This window comes from Pyrgilauda ruficollis, unplaced genomic scaffold, assembly GCF_017590135.1.
Source record: "Pyrgilauda ruficollis isolate IOZ18807 unplaced genomic scaffold, ASM1759013v1 scaffold54, whole genome shotgun sequence".
NCBI classification, from domain to species: Eukaryota; Metazoa; Chordata; class Aves; order Passeriformes; family Passeridae; genus Pyrgilauda; species Pyrgilauda ruficollis.
This window is the reverse complement of record NW_024527044.1, coordinates 4449803-4473958: the sequence shown is the minus strand read 5'-3', so window position 1 is coordinate 4473958 and position 24156 is coordinate 4449803. Positions and strand designations below refer to the sequence as shown.

Here is a 24156-nt window from a genome sequence, read left to right as displayed (position 1 = left end):
AAGTTTTGATCTAGATTCAAACTTTGGAAGCTTTGCCTGTCTAGAAAGTTTCTCCTTCTCTAAGACACATTGCACTCAAAAGTTTCCTCAAACAATCAAGAGCTTTGACCACTCCTAAAACACAGAGGTCATTTTTGGCAAATGATAATGGCAAAGTACAGAAAATATAGAGAAGAGGTGAAATTGCATTCCTTGGAAGCAGAAGCAGCTCATGAACATTAGAACTGGCATTCAAATGGCTTTTTTTTTGTACTGCAGGTGATTTTTTTCTGCCTCTCCGTAACCATAAAACATTAGGAAGATGTGAGACATGTCACATAGCAAAGAATTAACATCTTGCAGAGAGCATTTTAGTAAAACATATGTACACTTCCTTGTCAGCAAACTCTGCAGTTTTGAGACTGAGTTATCAGCCACACATAGACATGTATACACATTTTGGAAGGCAAACAGCTTCCAGATTATCTTTTAAAGGTACCCACAAGTAATACAAAGTAGACATAGACACTTCATATAGTGATATCTTTACATAGTGTCCTCATGGATACTATAGGTTCAGGAAGACATTGCTCATGGAGGTGATGCTGTACTGTATTCCAGAAAGTAGAAAGCAAGCCCTTTTAAAATACTGAAAGGAGAGATCAACATGGCAAGCTTCAGTGCAGAACTGGGCCGAGAGCAAACTGAAATGGCTAGACCTGTTTTCATCCCTTCCCTAGGGCTACTAAGCTGAATAGTTTACAAAGCAGAGAAAGTAATTCGTAGTCCTTTACAGTACAATTTCTAGTGCCACATAGTCACTGAGGATTTACTGCGCTCTCCTGTGAAATTTCAACTGCAATAACAAAGCTTTATGTTGCAGATGATCAACACTCAAATATTTAGGAATAATAATAACAGTAAGAAAGACATTTCACCCTCCCCTCCCCTTCCCACAGGGGACCAATCTGTCTTCTTTCAATGAGGGGTTGATCCGGCCCCATGCAGACATTTACAAGGTGTTTTTTTTTAGTATGGCAAGATTTTTGTATAATGTTTTGCTTAAAGAAGGGGAATATCCCACTTCCTGCAGCATATTGCAGAGACCAGCAAACATATCCCTTCATGCCTTGGACCAAATATATGATGCTAGACTGTGCAGGTGCTCCAGAGCTGACTCAGCTGCTACACGATCACATTGTGCCTGTGAAATGCAATCCATCATTACATTTGTAGCGCCTGCTTGATTAATATTCAGTATTTAATGTCAACACTGATAAATTAGGATTCAGAAGTGTTACACTGCAGGAACTGCAAACAGTGCTGCAGAGACGATGGTCTGGGTTAGTTTTGTGAGATCTGTTAATTCAAGGGGAAATTCATAATTACCAAAATAGGTGTATGGTATTTACTACCAGCTGTGGCCTCTTGGGATAACAGTGACATGTCACATTTAAAGGAACTACGAATTAGATTTCCAAATGGCTATGATTATTTTTTCTCCTATCCCTTTGCCATCCATATTTGCAATAATGCTCTAATTGTGTTGTTACAGATATACAAGGTATACTGGATTTGGGAAGTACTTTGGCTTAGATAGTTTTAAACATTTACTTCCCAAGTGCATAGGTTTCATCTTAACTTACTTGCTCAAGAAAATAAAAAATTACCATGGCATTTTCAATCTCTCTTGGTCTTGTAACCTTTTCTCATTTGAAATATTGTTTAATTCTTTTCCATGGACAATTTTTTCAAAGAAATCTGCCTTTCCTCCTAGTGTTTACTTAATGGTAACTCTTTTTTTCACCTTAGCTTTTGTCCTACATATGACATATTAAGCAATTCCCATTAGAGCTACAGTTTGAGACTCAGGGACACTTAATGGCCAACAGACTCTTCCCTGGTGGAGAATGAGGATTCAAAGGAAACATTTGAGATTATTTCACTTTCATTATTTTTGTTAAAAAAAGTTTGCACCTTGAGGTGTCATGAATACCCCTTCTTGATCTTCCTTTGCCTTGTCAGACCTGGCCAGCACAAGCAGCTGAGATCTTTGCTCTATTTTCCCTGCATCTCTGTGCAACGCTTTTTTAAAAAGAGAATATACTATTATATTTTTCTAAACCTTTCAGACTGCTGTAACATGATCAGGATTCTCCTGAATCTCTATGCATTCGATCTCTTCTCGTTCCTTCCTTTTGGCCCGTTTCTTTTTCTTGTGGTGCTTTTTGGAAGGTGGGAAAAAGGTTAGAAAGACGGGCAAAATAACAAAACAGTGCAGAAGTGTGCAACTGCCAGCAAGCAGCAAGCATTTGAACAGTGTGAAGGTCAAGTTTGAAGGCACAAAGAGAAGGGGGACCAACCCGATAAGAAAGGAAGAAACATTCTGCAAAATGGCTGTCCCATGCTCTTGGAGGGAGTTCTTTATACACTGAGTTCGGGTGTGCTCAGTAGCTAATACAAATGTATAAAGCAGGGGTGCACAGTGATCTATGGCAAAATTCAAAGTGTAGATAAGGCACAGTATAGAAATGCAATCCATGTCTACATTCCATAAGGTCATCAAGCCAAGGACACCCAGCTCTATTGAGGTGACACTTAGGATTAACCAGAAATTTCCCAGAGGGTGGATAACCAGGAAAAAGGTCAGTATTAACACCAGCAGGATGCCAAAACCAGAAATCAGGACAGGCATTGTTACTGATAAACCATAGTGGTCCATGAAAACAAAAGTAGGGTTGAACACAATGAACTTGATGCTCTGTATAAGAGAAAGTGGCCTCAGCTTCTCCAGCAATTCCACTGCTTCCCTCTGCGTGTTTTCACTAGTCCTGGCCACAAGGTACAGACGAGAAGCAATTATGTTGTTCTCATCTCCAGCTTTGGAGAAAATGATGTCATTTTTGAAGTGCTGGAATTCTGGCTTTTTTAAAAAGGAGCTCTGGAGGATGCTGATAAAGTCACTTTTGTTGGTTGCACTGATGTTACCCACTCGAAGGTATTGGTAATATTGTTCAATCCAGGACACGGTGTTGAACCCCTGGCTGAGTGTTTTTAGGTCTTCTTGCACAGTACCATTCCAGTACTCCAGAGGTTCATAGATGTAGAAGCCTATCACAGGGCTGTAGTTGCTGAAATACTTTTGCTGTATGAGGGCATAGGAGACGCTTGGGGACTCACTGGCAAGAAGGTTGATGATGTTGGCTCCGTCATTAATCTGTAAGCACCCCATAAAGGAGAAAGAGGCATAGATGAGATACAGTATCACCACAAATGGCTTGACGTAGATGTTGGTAATCCACTCATTGTAGTGCTCTCGGAGGAAATGCTGGATAAAGTGGTGCTGGTACGGGTTGGTCTCGTGGTGGGAGGTGTGCTGATGGCCATCGTTCATCATGGTCTGGAACCACACAGGTTTCCGGTCCAGGTACTCTGCCGAGGGGATTTTACAGCAGAAGATGCTGTGGTACCGGTTCTGCTCCAGCTGGCCAGCAAAGACCAGGCAGGAGCCAAAGAAAGAGAAGATGTAGAAGTAGTTCAACAGGATGGAGACACACATGTTCTGGCAGAAGACTTTTACAGCTTCGATGTTGGTGAAGGGGCTTGCCCCCATGCCGAAGGCTATGAAATACAAGGAGCTTGTCATCGTGTAGGAGACCATGACATCCGAGTAGGCATCTGCTACTCGGTCCTTGAATGGCAGATTCTCCCTGGTGCGACGCCATCCTGAAAGAAGTTCAAACACTCCTTTGGTTCCGTGACCTGAAATGAGAAAACAAAGTTTGAATTCATGCATAAATATAGGGGGTCCAATCATCCCCCAGGTGTTTCATTCTCCAGCAGTAAAACAATTTTGTCAGCTAAATTTTGTCATGTTTTTGTCACCAGCTAAACAAATGGAAAACTCTTAAATGTCTGTCTAAAGCTAAATATTATGTACACCTGTAGGTGCTTAAATTAACAGCCCTGACATTCTAAGACTCTCCATGCTCAGAAAAAAAATGAAGACACTAATTGATTTTAATGGACATTGAATTACTTCCCAAATAGACTGTAAATACAGGAGAATGTGAAGTTTGGTTCAAGTCTGGGGTTCATTCTAAAAATTCCTTTTGTCATCCTATTACATTTTTCAAGGTTTAAGGGATTCAACCTGAAAAACTTAAAAATACAAGTAACATTTTCTTCCAAAAGTGTAAATTAAAGGGATTATTTGAGAAATGAGTGATTGTGACCAAGAATGGGACACCTTGTTTCTTGTACATGATAAAAGAAAAATTATGCTGTGAGTACAAATAATCAGAGCAATTTGTACCATGATTCTCTGCCTACTGAGTGAAATTGGAACTCTCAATGATAGCACACAGTTTGCACATTATGAAAATGGACATGCTAGTGGTGATGATGGAGAGTAGTACACTGGCTAAGCCATTGGTCCACATTAATTGTCTAGAAAATGTATGGGTTTATTTTCTATGATTATATCTGTGTCTCTTTCTGCTATCCAGAGCTCCTCCTGGTGACAAGGAGTTCTCTTAGCTCATGTGAGAGGACATTCAGAAAAGTCAGATGTGGTCAGTATTCCATGACAGGTTCTGACTTTGTATTCCATTCCTAAGTATTTTAGGGGTATGATATTTTAATAAACTAAAATTTAATACAGACTTACTTTAATTTTACTTGTCACAGTCACAGTCTAGGAAGTCTACAGCTGTTAAATTTTGTGACAGAATGATAAAGCTGAAGCTGATCTTACTGGATAAGTTTAACAGATAAGTTATGTATCATGTATACATATTCATATAATGTGCATGTTGAAAAAAATATATACACACATGCACATTCTTTTTTTCTTTTTTTTTTTTTTTTTTTTACCATTAGAGAATTTCAACTTGAGGGAAAATAGAAAAGCCAACATTTAAAAAACTCATCTGAAATGGTTTGGCTTTCAAATAACAATTAAATTTGGCTTTCAAATAATAATTAAAACAATTACAACCACAAATTTGAATTTGGATTAGAAAGTGGAAAGCTCTCTTCACTTTGGATCTAGCCATGAGAAAATTCTGGCCAATGTAAGGAGACACACTACTGAGCAGAAATAGAAGCAGGAGTAGATTGCAGATATTTCTTCCTCTGTTTCTGGGCCTTCACTCTCTAAAGTAGAAGAATTGCATGAAACAAAGCAAGAACAAAGCAAATTTTCTCAGATCAAATCCAGAAATATGACAACAGGAGATTTGCAAATAACCAAGTGTGTGCAATGAAAGGTCTGTTGAGTTTGTCTTTAGATTTAAATTGTTTGGTTTCATACAGCTGCTTATGTTGCCCCAAGCAGACTCCTGACAGCTGTTCTAGACAGGGAAAATTACAGCATAAACTGTCAGGTTCTGTGAATGTTACCTGCTCTACTGCAGATCAGTGTCCCCAGTGAAAGATAAACATACAGTAAGTAGTACAGAAGTCCTGCAGTTAGCAAAAATCCTGTGTGGAAGTGCTGCTCTCTTATGAACCAGCATATCAGCTCAGGAGGGATGTTGAATTCCCTGGTAAGTTTAGGGTGAGTTGTTCAAATTCTCATGGCACAGCTGCCTTGCACACTGTCATTTTTGAGCCATCAAGCAGAAAGGATTGTCTCCTTCAGCTGAATAAATCTGCAGAATCAAGTGACTTGAATGCAATGTTTATATGACTGCAGCAAGTGTTTAAGTCTCCTGTGAGTTGTGGACCAGGCTGGCTGATCACTGCTTCAAAGGCACATGTCCTGGCATGGCTTAATTTAATGGTACAGAAACAACAGAACCATTAAGGTTGGAGGTGACCTTTGGGATCATCGAGTCCAACCATGAACCCAGCACTGCCAAGCCCAGCACTACACCATGGCCTTCAGTGCCACATCTGCACATCTTCTAGATGCCTCCAGGGACAGTGATTCCACCACTTCCCTGGGCAGTCTGTTCCAATGCTTGACAACCCTTTCAGTGAAGAAAATTTTCCCAATATTCAACCTAAACGTCCCCTGGAGCAACTCCAGGCCATTTCCCCTGGTCCTATTTCTTATCACCTGAGAGAAGAGACAAACCCCCACCTGGTTGTCTCCTCCTGTCAGGGAGCTGTGCAGAGCCAGAAGTTCCCCCTGAGCATCCTTTTCTCCAGGCTGAGCCCCTTTCCCAGCTCCCTCAGCTGCTCCTCATCAGACCTGTGCTCCAGACCCTTTCCCAGCTCCACTGCACTTCTCTGGATGCACTCCAGCACTGGAATGGGTGAAGCAATGCTCTACCAGCTCTATCAACAAGTAACAATAATATGGACATTTCTCTCCTTATTCCAAAATCTCACTTATCTGACCTCCTGCAAGTTTGTGTTCACAGTTGCTTCTTTGCCATGTTTTTATTGTTATTAATTTATAAGCGTTAACATATCACATTCTCAGTGAGGAGTACCTGGGTGCATTTAACCTTGGGGTAGCTACAAAATAAATAATAGAGAGGGGCTTTATTGTCAAACATATGTGTGAAGAACTATGCAAGACTATGCACTAGTGTGTGTGCCTAACTTGTGATAATGTTCAAAATTAAAATGCTGTAATTAAACTCTAGGGTTTGTTTTTTATTTTTATTTTTTGCAAATAGAACAAATATTATCTTAAGGAAAAAAAGTAGTGATATTTGCAGCTTTTTTGAGTATCAAAATTGGAACTGATTTTCTTATGATTGTTATTATACAAAAGTTAAATTTCCACTTATGCCCCTTTTACAAGTATCTTCAGTTCTATCACACAAACACAGGTATTGGGGAATACAGAGCAGTAATTCCCTTGCTGACACAAAGAGGAAATCTTTGCCTGACTGGTTTGCCCATGTCATTGCTCTGATACCAAGTTTTCCAGTCAGCCTCTGTTGCTCTCCCCAGATAAGCAAGTTTATTCCTTTCTCCCAAAGAGGATACAAATACATTTTTCCTGAACATTTTCTGACAGTTCTCAAGATTCAGACAACCTAGTCACTCTATAAAATTCTGTTCCTTCAGCTTCATTCTTAATGCCACAAAAACACTGACAGTGGAGTTGAGTTCACTGAGCAGTTCCAGGAAGGTTCAGGGGGTCTTTGGCTCTGGGTCAAAACTGCCAAGTTTCCCTGGTACTAACATGACATGAATGAAGTACAGCAATTTTTTATTTGCTGGACAGGCAATGGCCTATGACTACTTTAAAGGAAAGGAGACAAGAAATTTTTAGTCCATTATTTGTGAGGGTAGGAGAGCAAGAAAGGGAGGCCACAGAGAAGACAAAAATAAAGGATGCATTTTCTGCCTCAAATTTAAGAGCAAAAGATTAATTATGAGCAGGTGTTTAAAATAAGTTGGAAGAGAATAGGGATAGAAACAAAAAGAGTGAAATGAGAGATTAAAGACAACATGGTTGAGTTAAATTCAATCAACCTGGAGAAATGAATCAATTAAAAGTTAAGCCAAAGCAATCTCTAAACAATTAGAAATCATCTCAGGATAAATGTACATGGGATGGTCCAAGAAGAATAGAAAGACGCAGCAAAGTATCCATCTTCAAAAAGAGGGACTGGAGCACTGTTTTGAAATGGGGCATGATATTTTTACTGAAGCATAGAAAGATTTGGTTTGGAAAGGACCTTTAAAATCACCTAGTTCTAGACCTCTGCTGTGGATGACATTTAAAAAAAATTGGACAAAATAGGCTGAATGTCCTGGGGAATAAAACCAGCAAACAATAGCCTGTTATTCGTACATGAAAATCAAAGACAAACTTAGTGAGTTAGAATTTTTTTCCCCTCATAGACTGGAACGCCTGTGAGGACTTAACAACATTCAACATAAAAAAAGGTATAATAAGGACAGCAATCAAGTCTTTCTCATTTCTACTTGGAGAAGAAGAAGCCATTGGTTTCATTTGGAAAAAAAAAATCCCCCAAAACCATTAAATTGGATATCAGAAAAAACAAAGCTTTCTTTCTTTCTTTAAGCTTCATTAAACTCTGGAACACACAATCTAAGGAGGTGATAAAGTCTTCTTCATTGCAAGTCTAAAGGTTAGATTAATAAATGTTAATGTAGGTGCTGAGTACATCCTGTCTGTGCTGGGAGGCAGATTCTTTTCACATTTCTGAGGTCTCTTACTTTTGTACCATCAAACCTGTCTCTGCTTAGAATACTTAGGATTTTTTAAGCATGAAAAACCATCAGTCTTCAGTGTTTTCTTAACCAAAGCATTGCCATTCAGCATTTAGCTGTTGTTTCTGCCACAATCAGTCAGCTTCTTTGGACAGGAGTTTGATCTGCATTTATCACTCCTCCTAACAGCCACTGAGACCCCAGTGTGAGGCCATGAGGCTCTGCTGGAAGGACAGATGCTGGCTGCTGCCAGCTTTTTTAAACTTTCTAGGAAGGGAGATCAGGATGACTCTGCACTTTTTTTTTTTTAATCAAGGCATAAAGAAGATTATTTGCTGCAATGGGTGACAGCAGTCAATGTGGTGATAACCTTGGTGTCTACATTATATTTCAAACAAACAAACAAACAAATAAAAGTCTTAGAAGTGCCATAGCACAGATTACTCAGCATTTCTGCACTGAGAAATCCAAGTATTGTACTCAGTTTTCATTAACAGCCACACATGTAACTTGTAATGTATACAAAGGATAAGGAGACAGCTTTCTTTTCAATCATAGTGGTGGGCAGAAAGTAAATTTTTACATTATAATTCTTTGCTGTGATCCCATGGAAATAAACTTTACATTATTTTACCTAGAGGGAAAACACCTTTTTTTTTTTTCCCCCCCCCCTTTCTTTTCCCAGGGGATAGGCAATTAATGTCCTAGAAAAACTTGTATAGTTTTATCTAATCAATTCCCCATAACAGCAGGGGCCATGATCATTAGGAACATATTGAAGTGCAGAATCATTGAGTCTTTGAATGGTTTGGGTTGAAAAGGACATTAAATACCATTTAATTCCAACTTTATGCCACAGACAGGGACACCTTCTACTAGACTAGGTTGCTGGCTCTTTGGACTATCTTATCCAGGTTTATAGATTTGAAAATACACCACATTTTAGAAAGTTTAGGTTCACATCATTACTTTTTTTACAGAGGAACAACTTTGCATCTCAACACACTGCAGTGTAGGATGCATTTGTTCTTCTGCTAAATCACTAATGTTTGTATCATTAATATTGGTATCCCCACTTACATTTAAAAACTGAAGCACAGAGATTAAGAAAATTAATCACAGTCACTAAGGACTCTCTGCATCTCAGGGAGGGAACAAGCAAAAGAAAAAAATTATTAAACCACTTCTTTATGAAGAGTCAGTAAATCCTTAGGGATTTTGATGTAGAAGGCAGAGAAAATGTGAAGCTTGGTCATACTTTAGGTAGTAGTAGGAAATGTGTACCTTAATCTAGATCCCATTCCATAAATGTAAATCTCAGCACAATGTATCCAGCTAACAAGTGGACCCTAACCACAACCCTCAGTAAAGTAATTCCCATCTTGATTAAGGAGAAGGAAAAGATAGAAAATATATTTTCAAATTAAACTAAAATGTAGGTAGGAGAAAAATGGTTTTAATTTTACATCTCTCTAGGTTCTTGCAAAGTGATTGTAATTGAGTTGTTCACAAAGTTGGGTTGTTGACAATTTCTTCTTAGTTTTGCCTTGCCCGTTGTGCTGCTTTAGTGGTAACTGGGAGGGTCTGATGAGGTTGCTGAGGAACAAAACCACTCTCATGGTGGTTACTGGTTTACCCTTTCTCCACAATCTCCTGCTAGAGGGGAAGTCAGAACCCATCCTGCCAGTAAAATGCCTGGGATGGCTCAGACTTTGGGGACAGAGGGTCTAACTGTGGCAGTGATGCACTGATGAGTAGCATTGTCCAAAGGGAGGAGTTTCCTTGAGCTACAGGAATTTTCAGTGGTATCACAGTGTTTTCATCTTCTGAATGTCACAGAGCTTACAGCAACTGCAGCAAAAAGTGAAGTTCAGTCAAGATCTCCTGCTGAAACTCCTGCAGAAATTTTGTTTTCACTAAACCTATACTTCTTTATTTCATTTGTTACATGGCATTTGATGATATTTAAAAACATTTAAACAGAGAAATTAAATCCTTTCAAGGTCCATTCTCCTGTGAGGTCACTACATGCACAATTTATTCTCTAACCAGATTATGTAGAAATGCTGACAGAGGGGTTTTATACCCTGCTGTGCCTTTCTGTCTTGAAAAGTATTCTGGGTAGAATTCTTCTTTTAAGTAACAGATCTCTATCATAATAAATTGACTAATTTAAAAAGCTGGGTTTTATAGAAAGAATATTTAACCAAGTGCAATGAAACCTCAGCCAGCTGAGCCCTCATCTTTAGTGACAGGGACCTCAGGGAAATCTCCAGTGCTGCACAAGAGATTTCATTATTGCTAGATTTTAGCACTTCTGATGAACACAGAAAATGCACTTAAATCCACCACAAATATCAGCAGCAAAGTCAGTTTTATATAATATATATTTTAATTTCCTTAAAAATATTTCTGCCAGTCTATGCCCACTTTGCCATATGCCTGAACACGTCAATTCTTCCAGCTTCCAAATTTTGATGTATCCCCATTACAATATGAACCTCATTTAAAAAGTAGCAGCTCATCATGGGGCACTCCTGTTAAATATACAGACTATTCCTTCATGTGTACTCTGAGTAATTGCATTTATTTCTGTATGAGCACTTTTGAAAGCCTTTTAAATAATTCTGAGAATTTCCAATGAGAATTTCCAATAAAAGCTTTGGTCTCCCCATGGGCATTTTGGGGGAGCCCAGCAGACAGCAACTCCATGATTGTTTGAGGCTGAGGAGCAGTGAGGAGAGAGGCAAACATTTGACTCTGTCTGCAGTTGGCTGTATAATTGCATTTCAGAAAAGATCAGTATCAGCCTAACACTGCCCCCATGAAATTCTGCCAACTTCTCAACCACAGCTGCCTCTGTGGACACCTGTACAGGAAGAAAATGATGTAAGGATGTACCAGTCACAGCAGTAGTTCCTCCCTTGCCTTCCAACCTCCTAAGAAACACCAAGATATAAATTAGATTAACACCAATCTGTTGGAAACACAGATTACCAGTGGTGGTTCATTCTCTTTTAGTTTCCTTTCTGATATGTTCCCTCTTCAGGTAATTCATTCCACAGACCTTGACAGCCCCCTCATTCTACCCTTTCCAATCCAACTCAAAATAAATGTCCTGGACTACACACAGAAGCCCAAACATAAGCAAGCAACTACAGGAACTGAGCTAAATCACATGGAGATCATTTACTTACACATCACATCCCTCTGGCACATCCTTGATCTTTCATCAGTTTCTGTCTCTCATTTTGGAGGCAAACACTGTTATCCCTGTTTACACAGAGACCACCATAGTGGGACCTTGATCTTGATTTAAATTAGGAACAATTAATGCTAACAAGAATTTGGCATCTCTGATTTTGAATCTTATCCAGTTTTGGATCTTTCTTATTCAAAAGACCTTTCCAGAGCTTCTGCATAAGCATCCCTGGGTAGAAGCCCAGGATGAGCCCTGGAGATAAGCCAAAGACCTGCTAGTCCAGACACAAACATGTTTCTAACTAAACTGTAATGACACTTCTTTGTATTCAAAGTTGCAACAGTTCATTTTAAGGCAGAATTTTACAATTTTTCATGCCTAGACTCTTCTTCTTTTTCGAAGGAACAGAAATATTAAATAGCACCCCCCTGCACTGAAATAGAGCTGAACATGGGTAATGTTTCAATGGATGTGATTAATAATCGGGCTGCACACCTCATTAAGGGAGATTTACGTTTGAGCTAATGTACATGGCTTGCAAATTGTACATAAAATTGGAATCCTGCTTAGTTTTCTGCTGTGCTTAGCAACGAATTAAAATGCTTTTGCTGTTTTTCATTTAAGCCTTTTAATGAACATTGTAAGCAAGAACTGCACATATGGAAACTGCTATTTATTGATGAGAGTTTAAGTGACATATAGAAGACAAGGTAATGAATTTAGATCAAGTGTTATGTGAATTTATTATACACTAATTTAGGCTAAAAGTATAGGATGAATTTGTGACACTGATCGGAACATTTTGTCACCTATATTTGATAATCCACTAACATCCAAAAGAATAAGGTAACAGTGAGACTCAAGAAAAGAAAATGCTTCAATCAATTGTACATTCTGGTATCCAGCAAAAATAATCTGTACTTGAATCATTATAGAAACAATATTTGGTCATTTTCTGCTTTCTGGCAAAGACAGAGCAATAATAACTTCTTCAAAGAAAAATAGTTAAATATTTGAAGAAGTAAATAGATATGAAAGAATACATGTCCAAAAAATGACCAGTGCCCTTGTAAGTTTGAGAAAATGAAGAGAGTGAAGCGCTGTTTGAAGGGAGTGGGACAAATTCCTGGAGTTTTAGCCATGAGGCAAGTGTAGAATGTTATCAGTGGTGGGACTCAATTGTGAAAGGAGGAAACTTTTACCTTTCAGTGACAAGATCCATTTGTCTGCCCAATCTGAAGTCTCTGAACTGCAAGATTCCAGACATAACAAGCAATGAGCAGAAAACATTAATTCTTCAACTTTCCCCAGTGAAATTATTCATTGTAACAACTAACATTCCCTTCCTGGAACAGACAGAAAATCACCTGGGAAAAGCTTTGTGGGGATTTATCTCCCTTTGAAAGGGATATACTCACTCTGATCACAAATATTTTCCATACTTCCCCAAAATCTAATGGGGCACCATCTTTTCACTGAGTGTGGAGCTGGTGCTGGGGTTAACTTGGTTTGAAACACATTAAAGAGAGTGAGTGCTGCATCTGGGCTGAAGTAGCTCATTTTCAATTGCTACCCTAGGGACAAGTTCCGGCTGAGTAAAGCAGGGCTAGCCTCTACTTTGATAGTTACCAGGTCAAATCCTGTCAAATTCCTACACTAAGAATTCCTACTTGGAAATTACTCCAGCTGGTGACACTGTGGTGCAGAGCACAACGTCTCTGTTCCTCCCCTGGACACCGAGATTTCCACCTAGACTGCTTATCTTGATGTAACAGCACACCTTTACTGCAATGAGGAGAGAGCTTCAGACAAAGGGAACGAACCTGTCTGCTGACAGGGTGATATTTTTAACAGTGTTGTTAGTGCAGGATTTGCTGACATTTGTTTACTTCAGAAAAGGGATGGGAAGGCAGAGTGGGAGGCAACACGGGCCTTTTGCTTCTGTTTGCTGGGAGTGAAGGAAATAGAGGGACTGACTCAGCAACTTGAAAAATAGGTATTAAATCTCCCTTTCCCTTCCTAAAAAGCCCCATTCCTGCACTGCACAGAAGCATGGGAGAAGGCTGCTCCACTGCCCTTGCCAAGCTGGGACAGCATTGGGATCACTGCAGCACCAGGGCTCTGGCTCAGGCTGTCCCACCAGTGGGACTGCTCAGGCTGGGAAGCATCCTCACATCCCCACATCCTCACATCCCCACATCCTCACATCCCCACTTCCTCACATCCTCACATCTGGCTGCTCCAGATCTCAGGCAGCTGCCAAGCAGTGGATGCAGCAATGTGGTGCTGCCCTGCTCTGTGAAACACAAACTGAGCTGCTCACACAGCAACGCTCTGGGGGAGCAGCAGCCCTGTCCCATATTCCCAGTTTCCCTATAAATTTAGCCAGGTTGCCAATACAGGATGGGTAAGTTACACATATAATATTTATCAGACAGCAGTGACAGGCAATGCTGTAGGTGCAGGAATTCATTCAGACAAGCTACCAAATGGTTATAAAAGTTCTGAGCACATCTCTTCACAGCCAAAAACCTTTCCTTGGACCTAAGGGTTTCCTCTCATTAGACAAGGGGTTAAAAGCAAAATGAACCAAAGAGAGAAGAAATTACTTATCTGATGACTGGAATAAAATCATTCTCCTTAAATTTCTTTATGCAGTTTTATTGAAAAATGAAAACTGCAGCACACATTGATGCTCTGCCTGCTGCTCCACAGCTTGCAGCTACATTTGTATCAAATTCGTTCAAACCCCTGAAACACTAATATGAACCATTCAGCAGGTTAAAAGAACTTGCACACATTCATGGAGGAAAATTGCACAGAAAAGGTCATTAAAGTCAGAGATAACTTATTTGGACACACAAGTCAATGAGCCAAGAAGCAGCAGGAGCCTTGGGGAGTGTTTTGGGAGAGTATGACTTGATGCTTGATCTGTTGAAATCCCCATTTTTAAAGTACTTGCCATAGGTTGCTATTAGAAATAGGATGCTGAGTTAGATAAACCCTTTGACCTGAGTCAGTCTGAATGATTTTATGTTCTTTTGTATTCATGGGGCTGACTACATTAAAATCCAGATGCATGAGAAGCATGACTTAAAGTTGTGCAGCTCATCAGGCCCTTAAATCTGGCATTTAAGTTGTTTACTTTACTAATTTTAGTATTATAGCAATACCATTTAGAAGCCTAGCTTTGAATTGATGCAAATACCTGCCTCTTTCAATGCATGGTCTCAGGTCCCATTTACCCTTGGCACCTGTGCACAGCAGTGATTAAAAATTGATTATTTTGCTGTAGGATGATATAGCAGTGCATGCATTGATTGCCTCATGCACTATATATATGAATGAATACCATGACCTCTGTGAGACTGTTGTGGGTATTACACCAGTTCTATGACAGGGAAATTGAGGCAAAAAGAAATCTGGTTTTAATCTATCTAGCTTTAAACTGTCTAGTTTTAAACCATCAGAAGGATCCACCAGCAAGCCCATGGCATTGCTCAGCCTTGCTGTTCTCATGTAGCACAGGATTTTTATTGCTATTTATATGATTAAAACCTGATATCCATCCATCCATCCATCCATCCATCCATCCATCCATCCATCCATCCATCCATGTATATGTTCTACTTTGGAAATTCATACCTTGAGTGTTGGACCAAGACACAGAAGAAGTAAACCATGCAAACTCAGACATTTATTAAAATATGTTGCTTTCCCAATTTTTAAGATATCATGACTTCTGCTTTTCCTCTGAGCTCTTGACTCCTTTCCATGTTGTTTTTCAGCCTTTCCAAGAGTCAGGGCTGTCACCAGTGGAGGACTCCTACTCTACCTGGCTCTGATTCATTCCCCAAATCACTGACCAGAGGACTCCATGATGACATGTAATTAGACCGAAAAGCTCTTTCTCAGTTTTGTAGGGCATGGCCTCACCTCCAAGCTGCCTCTCATAAACTCTGCTGAAATGGTTGTAAATAAAGCACAAGAGGAGCTTTCATTTCATGGCAAAACTCCCACAGCCATTTGATATGCTCAGTGTTGCCATCAAAAACATGAGTGGCTTGGCTTGCGCGGGACTTTAAAAAAAACCTCTTCCAGTTAGCAGCATTTAGCAGCTCATTAAGTATCTGAAATCTGACCTTTAGCAGTCCATCCCAGTGGGAGGATCATTAAGCTTTTCACTTAATTATTATTCTGGCTAAACTAGGTCTGAAAATTTAAGGCTAAACTTTAGTCCTGGAACAATATATGAGACACCTTCCTGTTTTGGGGAGAGTTGTTTTTGCTTGGAATACTAGGAGCAGTGAGTCAGCTGGCTGCCCTCCCTTTTCCCATTATTATTTTGAATTCCATATTTTCAGATGGGAAAAATTTTGGATGTGAAAACAGTTTGAACATGTGTTCTCCTAGCACATCAAGGAGTCTGGAGAAGAAGTGCTTTCATTGATCTTTTGTTGCACATACATCCCTAAGGAGGTCATTGGAGATTCCTAATCTGCACCCATTCTAATGAATTAATTATTTCTAGGGTTAATTTTCTGTCACAGAAGCCAGCTGCTGCAATCTAAGCATGTAAACTATGATATGTTACTCCTTTAGCCTTTAGAACAGAGTGGCCATGCACAAACCTTAATTTGCACCTGGGAATTATTTGGGAAAGTGCCATGGGCAGAGTAAGAGCATGCCAGGGAGCATGCAAAAAATTTAGTACTGTATAGAAAGTTACAGCCATGGCTCTCTTCTGTTTTCTAGTAAAGGCTGTGGCCAAAGGGTGATGCTGTTCTGCCACTGCAAGTGCAAAAAATCACATTGATGTTGAATTTCTAAGTTCTGCTGAGGTACCATGTTTATATCTATAAACTTGGGAGGGGTTGGTCTATAAAGTTAAATTTTATATTTAACATTGTTATTTCATATGAAATGGTAATGATAAGTATATTTTCATTTTAAATGGGAAGATGAAAGTTTCACGTAGCCATGGACATGAGAGAAAGCACAGTGTGCTAATTCAGTTTATCTGATTTTTATAGCAATGGCTTCACTAGTTGAAAGCACCCTGAGCTGGTGGTAGGGCCAGGGGCTACTTTACTTTACAGGGTGACTGACTCAACATTGAGTCCCTACTGTTTTAGGACCAAACCCTCTGCTGTTTTGAGCCCATCATTCCCACTTGCTTTTACTGTGTGCATTCATTAATTTCTCTGACCATTAAAAGCAGCATGGCAACAGGAACTGGGGAGTTGATCTCTGCCTGTCTTTCCATCTGATACACTGCTCTAGCCGTTCTTCCTCTCTAAAAAGTCTGATTACCGCTTAAAGGAAGCTCAACACTGTGAAAGAGAAAGGGGGAATGAGGAAACTGCTGGATCAAACTACTTCAAACTCTTAGTTTTTAGTGCTTTTGTACATTTTAAAAAGTTGCATTGTCAGTCACTGCAATGGGAGTAAAGCAGAGATACCCCAAACCCAGACCACAAATCCAATTTAATAGCTTGGTACGTGTAATTGAGAGATGTAAAAAATCTGGAAAGAAGCAGCCTCATAAGTCTGTTACCAAAAGAAGTTTTTGCTTGCAAAGCTCAGAAAAAAGAAAATTATAATCTATGCCAGGAGCAAGGTGCTAGCTGTTCCCAATGAATCACTGATCTTATGGAATGCTTAGTTTTATTAATTTTATGTCAGCAAAGCATTGTGAGAAGCACTTCACTATGTGCTCTCACTACCCTGAATTTACTCAGGAAGGCAAATAACAATAAATATAAAATGAACTATATTTGTAAATCACTGCAATTTAAGTGTGGGACGGAAGGGAAAGTTATGCTTTGTTTTAGAAAGAGATTTTAAGATTGCTTGCCTCCTACAGGAACCTATACATCAGTTTATTTTAGTTGATTGCTTCTGAGAATGCTGCCCATTCATCCCAGCTATGACATAGCAAATTGCTCTTTCCCTTCAGTTTTAAAGAACTAAAAATGATTTTAGATATTGTCATGAGTTATCATTATAAGACTGAGCCAGAAATTTGTACCGTTTCAGTCTATATCTCTCAAGCTGATAAATGGTTGTTATAATGGTGTTTTCATTCATAAGGCTCCAACTGCACAGTACAAACTTAAAAGATTGCTAAATACAAAGCAGAATGCTCTGGCAAAATACAAAAATGTTTCAGCAAAGAATATTAAAATTCTTTTTCTTAAAACAGTTTTAGCTGTGGTCTGTAAAATATCCCCTGTGTGGAAAGTAGAAGGTGCCCCTGGCCATGGCACGGGGCTGGAACTAACTGATCTTTAAGGTCCCTTCCAACCCAAACCGTTCTCTGTTTCTATGATTTTAAAATTTATTTTTTCAAGAAAAGGAGTAATGAAAACAGTAAATGTTGCCATAAAATGTTCCCACTGAAAAATTGCTGTACAATTTGCATGTTTGTAACCTCATTTTAGACTTAGTGTTGTTATTTCATATGAAATGCTAATGATAAGTATATTTTCATTTTAAATGGGAAGATGAAAGCTTCACATAGCTATGGACATGGAGTTCTGCTGTTCTAGCACCACATCACTGCAGTCCTATGCTGTTTTCTCAGGCAGAAATGCTGCTGAGTACCTCAGCCTTCTCCTGGTCTGGTGTTACCAGTTTGCCAGCATTTTTTTTGTCAGGGGGTTATGCCTTCTTTAACCTTCTTCTTCTGGCCAACATGTCTGTGGAAGCCCTTCCTGTTAGGCTTTGTGTCACTAGCCAAGTTCAGCTCCAGGTGTCCCTTGGTCTTCCTCACCCCACCCTTACACAACTGAGCGTGTCCTATAATCTTTCCAGGACGCCTGTCCCTGCTCCCACTGTCCCACTGCCCATACATTTCCTTCTTGCCTTTAGTTTGACCCTACTCAGCCATGCTGGTCTCTTGCCTTCCTTTCCTAGTTTCTTGCTCCTGGGGATTGCCAGGTCTTGTGCTCTCTGGAAGATACCCTAAAGATCTCTAGCTCTGTTCTGCTCCCTAAGGACAGTTTCCTGTGGGGTTGTATGGATGAGCTTCTTGAAGAGCTGGAAGTTTATTTGCCTAAACATCAGGGGCTTATCTTGACTCTTCACCTGACCCACATCTCCTCCATCTCTGCTTCCTCTCCTGTCTCTCCTGAACAGCCTTTAGTCACTGATAGCCATGCTCTGGTCATGGGATTCATCCAAACAAGTTTCAGGAATGGCTTTTAGTCACAGCTTTCTAACACTATGGTGGCTTCCAATTCCTCCATTTTGTTACTTATGCTGGCTGTAAAGGCATTCATGTAGAGGCACTTCAGCTGGGCTTCCTTAAAGAACACCTCTTAATTCCTTAGAGATATTCCCTGATATTTTCCTTTTGGCTTCTGTTACCTCAGGGAACTCTGGCTTATTTCTGTAAGATTTCAGATTTTCTGCAAGTGTTCTCCAGTGTACTTAGCTTGGAGCCATAAGCTGAGGGTCCTGGATAGCAATGAATCCCTCTAATCCTGGTGTACCATCCCACAGCTTGTCTTGTGCAGGGCAGATATTATCTCTCTTGCCCTTCAAATCTAGGACAACCTTAGATAGCTTGTCTATCTGGAAATCTACAGGTGTCTGTCTCCTTCCACTGACCCAGAGGAAGCTCAAGGAGACAGAGCTTCAGATGTCAACAACACATTTATGCCAGGTGGAATCAATCCAGGTGCATGTAAATAAAGACCACAATTATCTCCAAGGATCTGGCTCCTTTGGTGAGGTAGGGATTTGTACTGGATCCAAGGAAATGGTTGGCAAGGCTGAATTTTCACATCATGAAGTGATCAAGCAGATGGTCACATTTTGGCTGCAGTGTGTTGAGGTTGTCTCCATGGAGTGTTCTGAGACAATATGTGCCCATATAGATGGAAAGATGTTGTGGAATTATTGCCATTACGAGGTCTGCCTTCTGCATGCCAACAACAGCTACAAGAGATGCCCTTGCACAGTAAAGAGAGCAATATCTGATTAGCAGGGAATAAAACTGTGGCATCAGCAGATCATACAAATGTTATGGTTGCAAACTGCCAAGAAGCCTGCTGTCAATTAATTTTCTCACAAACAATTCTGCAGAAAAATTTTCTTTGTCTTTATCAGCAACAGAACGATGATGATGGCAGATTTTATCACTTCTGGAACAGCAGACTGGAAGGTGGTGTGTCCAAGCAGACTTGTCAGCCTTGTCAGCCCAGATGTAGGCAGGATGGGTTCATATATCTCAACTTTGTCTGTTTTCTGAGATCTCAGGTATGAATTAAGTAGAACAAGACCCAAAATGCTCATTCTCCTATATTGACCTTTTTGCTTCTAGCACAGGTGGTTGACAGACCTTTCTCAATTCCTTTTTCAGATTTGTTTGTTCAGGCGAAATTTTCTTCTTCTCCAGGGTCCAATCCCTAGTTGAAGGGTGTCCCCTGGCACTTGGTGACTTCCCCTGGTTCTTGCAGGGGAAAACCAGAAAACCCAATCCAGCCTTGCTGTGAATGATCTTACTTCTTCTGTGACCTCTATTTGTCTCCAAGAGCAAAATAATTAATACTGGTCAGTTAGCCCAGAGCTTACTTTCAACAGAAGGCAAACTTCTGATGGAAATCACAAGTTTTTGTTCAAAGAAAGCAGTGATTTTAAGCTCTTGGACCACAAGAATGAAGAATCTAAACTAATACATAAGGGTATACAAGATACTTAAGTCAAAGGTCCTGTTCTCTCAGGTTACTTAGCCAGACTACTTATTCACATTTTCACACCACAAACACTATCCTTTGAGAAATGACTTTGGAGAGACTCTAACCTGCACAGGTACAATTTGACTTGAATATTGACTAGAAGAAGTAGATAAAATTATATAACTGCAAACCTTTTTATTGTAGTTATATGCATCAATTTCTATCACTGCTGTTCATGTCTCCTTCCCACCTACTTCTCTTTTTATATTAAAGTGAAAGAATTTGTTTAGCCTTGTTGGTAAGTATTCAGCATTAAAAAGAGTGTCTTCGTATTATTTAAGAGTAGATACAGAACAATGAAAAATCTTGGGGGGATTTTCTTTTATCTTTGTTCTTTCAGGACTGAATTGTTGCCTTTATATCTGATCTGGAATAACAGGATTGTTGAGGTTGGGAAAGACATCTCAGATTGTCCAACCATTAAATCAGCACTGCAATGTCTACCATTAAACCATGTCTCTAACTCTGCATCCACACATTTTGTACACTTCTGGGGAATGTGACCCCATAATTTACCTTGGTAGCCAGTTCCAACACCTGACCATCCTTTCAATGAAGAAATTTTTCCTAACATCCGATCTAAACTTCCCCTGGTGAAACTTGAAGCTGTTTTCTCTTGCCTTATTGCTGACACCCACCTGGCTCCACCCTCTTGTCAGGGAGTTGTAGAGATTGAGAAGATCCTCCCTGAGCCTCCTTTTCTCCAGGCTGAGCCCCTTTCCCAGCTCCCTCAGCTGCTCCTCATCTGACCTGGGCTCCAGACCCTTCCCCATCTCTGTTCCCTTCCCTGGACACGCTCCAGCCCCTCAATGTCTTTCTTGTCATGAAGAGCCCAAAACCGAAGGCAGGATTTGAGGTGTGGCCTCACCAGTACTGAGCACGGGGGACAGTCATTGCCCTGGTCATGCTGGCCATGCTATTGCTGGTGCAAGTTTCTGTCTTGCACCATAAAATTTGCTTTGCAATAAATTTACAGAGTTCAAGTATGCCAGGTAATTTTTTTTTTTTTTTTTTTTTTTTGTAGAAACACATAACTCTTTTCTTTCTCGATCTTAGGAGTTGGCTTTAAAAGTGCCTTTAAATCCTAAATCAAGGCAGATGAGACAAAGTAAGAGAGCAGAGAATGTCTCATTTGAGGACTATGTCACTCATCTGGGACTAAATCCAATGACATCTCAAATCAATTACTGATTTAAGGAATATTGCCAGGACAGGATAACAGTGCCTGGATAGGCACAGCCTCCCCCAGAATGCTTCTGCTGCATGGTGATGAAGGGACTGTGCTGGACTGTGAACCAAGTGGGCACTAATTCTCTCAGGTAGACAGGGAATTAACACTGGATCCGGATCTAAGCAAGTGTAGGTGCTCTTTCCATTGATCTACTGACAGGAAGGAGATACTTTTCATCATTTGTTATTGTAGGGCTTTATTCTCATTTCCTTTGCTGTTTTTTTCCCCAAGACTCTAAAAAAGGGATTCAGGCCAAATTGAACTTTTATGTCAAAGCCATTCTCTCTCTCTTTCTTTTTTTTTTTTTTTTTTTTTTTTTTTTTTTTTTTTCTGGCAAGAAAAGGGTGGAGAGTTGGATGCAAGTTTTTTCAAACTTGAGACACTCCAGTTTCAGGTGGAATTTTACAAAAATCCCTGGGTGATTAAATGTAAGTTGGTAGACTTTAAAAACTGAAAACAACTTCAAAGAAATATTGAGAGAGTGGTGAGAAGAACCTAGACATTTCTCTGTAAGAGAACAGCTTCAGTAAATCCTTCCAAATGAATTCTAGGTACTTTAGTACACCCACTCTTACCCCAACATTTGAAATGCTCAGCTTGTTCATGTTAATTTTTCAGTCCATAATTAAGTAAAACAGGAAGGACCCAGCTCAATGGTCCCTCAGTTCCTACCCCCAGCTGATTTCTCTGCAAGGCTGAACATGGTATGTCCTGATATTTGTTGTTTAGTCTTCAAAGTCACCGAGACAATGATAGGCACCTGAGCTTCCTCTTTAGACAAAGAAATGATTAACTGGGTCTTAAAATAGGTGGGATGGATTCTCTGGGAACACCCACTTCACATCACTCACTGTTGAGGGAGTCTAGAAGTTTAATTTTCAGGCTAGTAACTCTAGGTGAGATGACATTTTAGTCACTCTTAACATTAAAGAGGTAATTAAAAATGTATGTAGACATCTAAACTGACTGATAGACATCTGAGCAATTTCTCCTTCTACCTCAAAGACAATTTTGAAAATTCCACTATGTATGCATGGGAAGACATATTGACATTTGACAGTTTTCCCTCAGAAACTTTTGAAAATTTATTACACTCAACTTCACAAATGTCACCTTAACAGTTTTCTTGAGAATTTCTTTAAACTAAAACCACTGAAGAAGCACTGGCAGGATATATGCAGAGAAAGATGAGTGCACCAAGCTAATTTAATATTTAAGCATCTTTTTATCTGCTTAAAAATTCACTGCAAGCCGACATATAATTTGCTGCAGGTTTCATGTAACAGAATAAGGTTAGAAGCCCATACTGAAAAGTCCACCATGATAATTCTGAGGTGGGAAAAACCAATGAACATTGTAGATATTTATCTTATAATACCTCTAAGAGAAAAGCAGTAAGAGTGAGGCTTTGGGCTTTCACAATTTCTAGTCAATAACTTTCATATTAAATTCTCAGGATTTTTGTTCTTCATGAGTCATTTTACTGAACAGATCTTTTTGCTCTAAATGGGGCTTTTGAATGTTGTGGGTTTTTTCTGTAAATAAAGAATATTTGTTTTTTCTTCTACACCTCTGACATAAGTTTAATGATCACAGCATTCTGAATACCAGTCTAGGTGTTGTGGAAATCCGGCTGATAACATCAGTGATTGACTGCAGCAGCTTTTTATTACAGTGGGAATTATTACCCATGATAGACATAGATGTAGAACTGTAATTCCAGAAGGGGGAATGCCTCAAGGATGTGAGCAATTTCTTATGGTGGCAATACTTCCATCACAAGTTCTGATATGATTGTCTGGTTTTGTTCTTGCCAAGGTATGGCAATTACTACAGGGTGTCCATTAAAAATATGACATTTTCCCAGGAAACGTGCCACAATTAAACAGAGTCACTTGACACATGCAAGACATAAAAACACATGAAGATGGACTAATAATCTGGCATCTATTATTTATGGGAAAACGAAAAGATGCAAATCACCAAAATAAATCACCTTGGGTGTCTTTACAGTCGCACATTCTTCATCAGGGAAGGATATCAAATGTTTTGGATGTGACCTGTTCTTGAAAAATTCACGTTAACTCTTTCTTATTCCTTTATTATCTGGCCCTTGGTTGCAAACTGATTGTTCAACAACCTTCCTCTCTGTCTTTGTGGCTTTCACAGTTAGGCAGGCCAGTCTATAAGTTTCTGGATCCTTCTGCTTATGCTGCTATTTAAAGGTATATTATGTTTTCTTAGTCCCATCCTCTGGGCCCTGCCTCCACAAGTTCTAAGGAAATAATTGCTAATGTTTACAAGATTATTTGGGGTAGTCTCTCAAACCTTTGGAAATTATTTTTCAGCAGGCTCTGCTGGGCTGGAGACATTTTATTGCTTGGCAACATATGGTTACACAAAATCAGCAGGGACTCCATTCATATGGCCAATCATAGGTGTCCAGGACTGGACTATTCAGGGTACCCAAACATGACTCTTAGATTCATAGTCTTTGAAAATTCATACTCTTGGAAAATTGTCCTGACTCCTGAAAGTGTAATACATTTGTGGAAAAGCGAAATACATTGGATCAAATGAAAAGCTGTGTTTGCTGTGTTTACTAGTGATGAAATCCAGTGGTGGAAATGCAAATGGTGACTAATGCTTTATATACTTTGATACATTTCTTTATGTCCTTTTCTTTTGGCAGCTGAAGGTCAGACAGAATATATCCCAGGGCTTCTTAAACTGCACAAGATATCTGCAGTAAGCAGCTGAATCCCAGCTTTGACCTCTGTTGATTCAATGGGAGCCAAGAAAGCCTTATCTTGAATCAAGTGTTTTAAGAAGCTGAATCAAATTCTGTCACAAAA

At 39.6% G+C, this 24156-nt stretch overlaps 1 protein-coding gene across 2 annotated transcripts in view; it reads right to left on the bottom strand.

Annotated features, from left to right (window-relative positions):
- Positions 1-2107: 2107 nt before the first annotated feature.
- PTCHD4 (patched domain containing 4) overlaps positions 2108-24156 on the bottom strand; it is an 80653-nt gene continuing 58604 nt past the window's right edge. For both annotated transcript variants that reach the window (XM_041480961.1, XM_041480960.1), the window contains exon 3: positions 2108-3741. In XM_041480961.1, the coding sequence (XP_041336895.1) occupies positions 2108-3741 (1634 nt within the window). The remainder of the gene's footprint in view (positions 3742-24156) is intronic.